The 7698-nt window shown below is 26.7% G+C and overlaps 1 protein-coding gene across 2 annotated transcripts in view; it reads left to right on the top strand.

The window, feature by feature from the left end:
* The first annotated feature begins 937 nt into the window (after positions 1-937).
* The window catches only part of LOC119681024 (lateral signaling target protein 2 homolog), a 420855-nt gene continuing 414094 nt past the window's right edge, over positions 938-7698 (top strand). Inside the window, exons 1-2 of one of the 2 annotated variants that reach the window (XM_038094080.1) lie at positions 938-1273; positions 1726-1917. In XM_038094080.1, the coding sequence (XP_037950008.1) occupies positions 1882-1917 (36 nt within the window). In that variant the 5' untranslated portion in view covers positions 938-1273; positions 1726-1881. Of the gene's footprint in view, positions 1274-1442; positions 1571-1725; positions 1918-7698 lie in introns of those variants that run through there. The other variant, XM_038094081.1, reaches the window with a different exon arrangement.

Here is a 7698-nt window from a genome sequence, read left to right on the forward strand (position 1 = left end):
TAACTATTATGATTTTTATAAGTTGAAAATTCCTGAAACCAATTTTGATTCTGAAAGTCTAGTCATGTATACTGTGTACATTCTATAAAGTTTGAATCAATGATACTGTAAATCATATTGAAATTGTTATAAAATCATTAGGAGCGCTATAAGAAGCTCTTTTACTTAGATGTTTTTTTTTTATTATGATAATTATTTGATAAATTGAAACATGCTCTTTATGTAATAATTTCAAAGAAGATCTAATAGAATATATTTAATAAATTCTAATTATTTAGCTTAATTGTTTTTCCTATCATTCAACTTATAAATATTTTGTTATTAACATAAAAATATTACTTTTTATGTCCCGATTGCTAATAAAAGTCTCTATTAATAGTAATGAATAGTATTATTTAAATATATTTATATTATTTTATTTCTGTCATAAAACTAAAGAATTGTATAATATTAATCATATTATAATTAATTTCTTAACAAAATTAGACAACAATTGGAAATAAAGCAATTATCACATAAAAATAATTTAATTTTTTCAAATATTAAGCAATACAACCATTTTTCCGCTTCCATATGAATGCACAGTTCGCTTTTTCTCAGTTGATAATGTAAATTTGGATGAAAAATAAGAAAATTGAGAACCAAAATAACAGAGTTGCCGAATTTCACAACTAAATCTGACAGTATTTATGCAATTAATATGAATTATGCAGGTTTTTAGCTGTTTTACTATATCAAATTTTAGAACTATTAAACGAATACATTAAAACATTAAAGAGGTAGTAATTTGATTATTAATTGTTTGCGAAATGTTGATATTAGCTAATGTGGATCGAAAGAGCTTGTTAATACACATTATTTAATTTTTAATGACCAGCACTGGCAACCCTATTGCAAGCACGTACATATTTTTAACACAATTTACCAATGCCGTTCCATTTACTTGAATCGCACTGTCAGTCTGCTTTAAACTTTCTTTCTTGCCTGTGTTTGGTGTTGCGTTTGTATCGTGAGAAATAAAATTAATTATAAATTGTTGTGATTTTTTGCTCCTTTATGTTTGTCCAATCGAAAAAGAAAGCAGAAGCATCCTTTTATAATATAAAAATAAAAACGACGCAATTTTCCAATTTTTAAATATGGAGGAAATTTAGTGTAATTTTATGTAAAAATATTTGGACAAGTGCAATACAAAACTAAGCAAGGAATACAATTACGAAAGTATAATAAAAGGAAGAGGAAAAATACTTACTGTGCTTGCAAATTAAATAAAGTAAGAAATGAATGTGAATATATAAATATAAATCGAAAGTAATAATATGTAATAATACATTATAAATATGATTATAAAAATGATTGCTTAACATCAAACATCAAAATATAAAATAAAAGGCAAGAGAAAAGTGTAAAACTAAGTAAAATTAAAAACGTGTTATATTTCATATGTGAAGTGAAACAGAGCAGTTGTGCAGATACAAAAAAAAAATAAAAAAAAAAATTTACTGTTTAGTGCAATTTTTGAAAAACCCTTTCACTGCCTTAATTGTTTACATTGTCCGGAATATTTGTTGTTAGTTTTTGATTTTTGATTTTCCTTTCTTACATTTATTCTTTATTTTCATTCGTTTGTTGTATTTGTTTTCTTATGTTTTACGCGTGCAACACATTTTGTTTTCGTTATCTGATGTGGATTTTGTCTTCCTGTGTTTTGTTGCGTGGCTGAAGGACGACGCCTTTTTAAAGTGACAACAGCAGCGTTGCTGCGGCTGCAAATATTTTACATTTTTATTAGTCATACTTTTTATTTTTGATTGAATTTTAACTGTCGAGGAGATTTTGGTGTTCATCACAAATTCAACTGGACGACGACGCAGCAGCAAAATGGATACATTTCGTAAATGGTTGAATAAGCCCAAGGTAAGTCTGTTTAATAAAAACAAAACAAAACAGTATTGAGTTCATTCATTCGCTTTGTTTCATGTAAAACAAAGAAAATTACATTTCCATTGTATTTAATTATATTTATGTATAATGTATACAAACATTTATTTAATTTAGTTTTAGTAGTTTTGCTCTATTAATTCAAATTGCAATTAGTTCTTATCACTTGCATATTTGAATAATAATTATTCCCGTCCCTCCTTTCGTGCAGTCTGAATTTTGTTGATTGCATCAAAATAAGTCTGATATTTAATATTAATATTAACTAATAATTATTAAAATTAATTAATATTATAATTAATATTAATAATAAATAATTATTAACAATTGAATATTCTAAAAAATAAATACAATAACTTTTATTTTATGGGAACACACACACACATATATATATATAATTTTAGTTATTTTCAAAAGTATTAAAACTCAGTTTTAATTTTTTTATTTAAAATAAATATATTAGTACGTCTGTGTAGTTCCTGAAATTGTGTACAATAAATGAGCAAATACTCATTTATTATATTTTTTTTTGAAGGGAAATTCTCAAGTACATCATTTGTTTTATATTGCGGAATTATTTTATTTAAGTGAAGTTATAAATTTTTTTTATTTTTTATTACTACAGAAACAAAGCTTCACACTATTCTCTTTGTGATTGTTCGTTTTATTGTTGTTTTTAATGAATCAGCTTTTTTGCAAATTTGAGTTTGTTTTTTTCTATGTAATTGTAATTGTTGCTTACTCCCTACACTTCCGCTCCACTCATTACAACAGTAACGAATTTTCATGCATACTGTACAACACAGTTATTGCTTAAGAATATAAAAAGATATCAACACTGTTATTTATATATAAAAATCTAATTTAGCATAAATAAATAAATTTTTCATATATTATTATTACTATATGTGTTATAGGATGTTTCTTTTGCCAAATTTGGAATTAAAACCTAAGCTAGTCTGATGTAAAAAACCGAAAGACATCTTATAGAAATGAATTTACTATCTTATAGAGTATTTAATGAATTAGATTGGTTTATTTTTGTGCTCAAAATCTTCCTATTCTCTCTTAATAGCATACAAGGGCTTTTTTTTGGTTAATACATACCCGATGATAAGATTATATCAATAAAAAATCTTGTTACTAAAAATTCATACTCTTCTTTTTGGTTGTTCCGCAAGTCTCAAGTCTCCACGATGGAAGTATCCAATTGTTTCTTTCTCTTCTTTCTGTCTACAGCTTCTAATATTTTTGTTGAAAGCCGCGTCTAATTATTTTGAATGGCTTTGAATCTATTAAAGTTTTGCAATAAGTGCTGTTATTTCAATTCTTACTCTGTAAAGAAAGATTTTCATTCTTGATAAGTTATATCTCAATAAATAAAGTTATATCAAGAAAATACTACATTTGATACAAATAATTCAAAAAGTGCAACTATTACGTTAAGCTTTTAATCTTCCATCTAGCTGGCATTGACTAATTACAATAAATGAAAATATCATTATTTTTCGAAAAAAACTTTCTTCTTGATTAACCCGCTTAATTAATTATTGTTATTATAGTCAATAATAATAATTGCATTACTTTAATCATAATTCATATTACAAAGAAGTCAGTTATTATAATTAAAGTCGTCTATTGCAATAAAATTCATTTATTACAATAAAAGTTTTTTATTACAATAAAAGTTATTTATTACAATAAATGATATTTATTATGATAAATGTAGTCTATTACAATAAATGATAAATTACTAATTTTATTATAATATTATCAGTAATATATCAGTTTGTACGCTCATTCTATAATACATATTAACTTACAATTTAATTATGAGTATTCAATAGTTTTTTTTTTGCATTCTTAACATGAACAATATGAAAAATGCATCTATAAAAGTATTAAACAAATATTTTTAACCATTTGTAATAAGTATTTATCTTAATAAAAACTTGCATCATCTCAAAGATATATTTTGATAGTCATATTTATTGTGAGCTTTGGGATTTAGACAGTAAATACCACTTTTGTGAATGTCGAAATAATAATAAATCCTAATATACTGTAATAATAGTTTATGAATCATAAATGTTGTAATCTTATCTCATTGATTTATATATAAAAATAAGTGCATTTCCACCCAGAACCAGTAAAAATATTAACATAAAATTATTAACAAAAATATTAGCAGTTATGGTGTCGATATATAACAGTCGTAGTCATAAATATAAGCATTGTATTATTTGAACTTGGTGGTGAATAAAGTCACGTAAGACTGCTTCATAATTTCATTATTATTATATATTTATCAGATGTATTGATGTATTGTGTTGTCTATGACATTAAACCATATAAGAAAATTAAAACATTACGTTACTTTCATTTGTTGTTCTAATAGTGCTGCCTGGTACTCCAAAGAAAACAATGTATTATCTAGTGTTGATGGTTTATATATAAACTTCAATAAAAAGAAAAACAATGCTAGTGCAAAAAATGATAGCAATTTATTTATATTAGATTATTTGAATTAATGCAATCATAGATTAATATGTTGCATGTACAATTTTCTATGTTACTTCAATTAACTTTGTTTTTAAAATTTATTTTTTATACTAATCAAGGCATTACTCATCAAAGTTCTCATCAAAGGCTTTGTATATTTTTTTGATCCAGAGTACTGTTTATGTTGAGAATCATTTTTTTTAGACTTTTTCCGAGATTGTGTTACGAAGGAATTAAGATAGTTTTTTGTTTGTTTGTGATTTTATATTAACACATAATTAAGCCAATGTCGTTGTTTGTATAGGATTGTATGAAATTGCATCATAGTAAATTGACAACAGCATATAGTAATTTCTTTTTTGAGTGGAATGGAGATGTAATATTTGTATATTCTTAGTATTGTCATATTTGTTTATCTTTTAAGTTCCTTTTATATGGCATATTATATGGCAAAGACTCCATAAAATTGACTAATTAAAATCAATATGCTTTTGAACTTATTATGGTACTCATCATGTGTTCTTATATATACATATATCAAAAATACTTTAACAGTATAATTATAAATAAATACTTCTTGTTGTTATTTTTATAATTTCTGTTTTGTATTGTCTTTAACTTTTGTTCTCCAGCAATACAACGTATATTATAACATTTTTAACAAAATTACAATATTACAAACTTACAGTATATTCATAAATACTCAAGCTAATTATTTTACTAATACTAAAATAATAATGCATTAAATCCTAATACAATTGCTTTAAAAAAGTGAAGCAACACATTAGTGTTTAAAAGCCACCCTAAGCAAAGAGTGAAGAGTACTCATTGTAGTATTTATATATAATATAAATCTTGGCAAGCAAACAAGTATATATACACCACCACAGCAAAGTTTAGATATCAGAGTAATACTATTTACATTTCTTGCCTTAAGTTACGTTACGGATACAATAAACGACTACATTGAAGACTGTTTAAAAGTTTTCTCATTTTACTTCAACAAATGTTTATTGCTGCAATCCATTTATGCATGGCTAATATGGAAATGCGAAACAAAACAGTACAAATCACATTAAAACGTACGAATACAGGCGATCTTAACCATTTACTCAATCAAATCAAAAGCAAATGCAACAGTGTATGGTCGGGCCGCTTGTTATTTGCAATGATTTGGCTAATTATATGCCACATGTGCTGCGTGCGGGTATGTGCCGGAGAGCCTATGAAGTCGAGCTGTTCAAATATACGTTGTAGCGCGCAAAGCACGAGTCAAAGTCTAACGTTCAACTGCGAAAGCAGTTCCATGCCTTAATCATTGCGACACGCACATCGCAACACTACGATGCACTGCCAAAGCAGTAGCAGCGATCGGAGTGGTGTTTATGACGTTAAACACTCGAGTGCATTTGAAGACAAATGCTTGTCTTAATGACGACAACGACGACGACTACTCACACTGCAACTGCAACTGCGAGTAGCAGTGACAACACAAACATAATGAGGTCAAGTTGGGTATGGTAACCAACAGTCAATAAAAATTAAAAATGGAATAAAAGTTATAAGAAGAGAAAAAATGAATGGAAATAAAAGAAAAGGAAAATAATAATAAAATTGAAAAAGGCACAATAAAATATATGCAGTAAACAATAAAACAAACTAAGAGATATCATTTCTGCTTAATGCACTCCAATTTGTTAGTATCTTTTTATTTCTATTCTGTTTACCCTTCACACTTTTTTAGATTAAGCATATATACAATTGTGTATATGTGTTCCCGATTTGATCTGCAATCTCTTCCGCCTATTCGCAAATGGAAAGAATCCGTCTATTTGAGCGGGAACTTCTTCGGGATTGCACCAACTACAAGCACAAGCCTGACGGCAAGCATTTCCCTAACTCTGTTCGTTATGACAATGCCAAGATCACATGTATTGACACTCGCTCGCAGGTACCTCACCCGGCTATACGACCTCCCCCCTGACGTCTCCATTCCCTGACGACTTCATTCAAGCCTTGCGCTATAAACCCACCAATACTTGTCTCACTACTTCGATGAGTGAGACTGTAATCTCCACCGCTTCGTGACACTAATCACAAAGTTTATCGCTAGTCTCACCCGCGCATATACATTTTAACCTTATCCTTCACCATTACCTTATCTCTCCCTAATTTACGTCCCTGCTTCTGGCTTAGATGAATTTAGTTCGCTAGGTATTAAGCCTATATGTTCACATCTCTCTGTGGCTGTGGAGATTGTGGCCTATCCTGCGTCATTTGTGTCTTCTTATCTTAATGGAAATCGATGAATATTTTTGTCCCATCAATGCAATAATAGTAAGTCATTTAATAAAAAATAAGTCTTTAAATGTTGAAAAATGTAAACATCAGAAGATTCGTCGTAGCCCTACTATCTCATATTCAAATTTTCGAAGCCATCTTTGGCATATTTATTGCATTTTCTTTAATTTTTTTCAATATTACAAATCTTTATATAATTAATACTGTTACTATAATAGTTTTTTTTTTCTAAATAATATTGATTGTACAATAATCCGCAAAGGAAAAAGTTTTTAATTACTTAAATGACTGTATAATATTTCAATGGTGGTTTTTTCAATAACAATTATCTTCAATTTATTTACTATTTATTTTTCTTTGCGTATATTGATTAAACGTAATTAATATACAACTTACAATACATTAAAACTACGTTTACCATATTAATGTTAAAAGAAAGTTTTAATTCAGTATAATATCTTTTATAATTCAAGGTAATATTTTTTTTTCTGCATACTATTTAAATTTTTACGCTTTAATATACATATATGCATATTAATAAAATACACTTTTTTATTAAAATAATTAAATTAAATCTTGTTTTTTTATATTTAAATAAAATTCAATATATATAAAGTTTTTTTGTCTTTATGCATTTTTTTAGTTTCAAAAAATTATATTTTTATAAATGTTTTATATTTTAAGAGTATTTTTACATAAAATCTTAGAATGGACTACTTCTTCAGCATTTCGTTTAAATATAAACTAAATTTCCTCAAAAATATGGACTAAATTTTCCCCCTAAAGACATGTTTATATTTGATACTTTTAGATTTGTTAGTAATACTTGTATTTTCTAAAATTAGTTTCATAGAAAAATATATTTGTCAACTTTGCCGGCCCTTAGATTTTGATTTTAATTTTGTAGGTGCTTTCTGTAAAGAAAAAAAGTAAAAATTGTGTAAGATAAATGTC

Source organism: Teleopsis dalmanni, chromosome 2 (assembly GCF_002237135.1).
Source record: "Teleopsis dalmanni isolate 2A chromosome 2, ASM223713v2, whole genome shotgun sequence".
In the NCBI taxonomy this organism is placed as follows: Eukaryota; Metazoa; Arthropoda; class Insecta; order Diptera; family Diopsidae; genus Teleopsis; species Teleopsis dalmanni.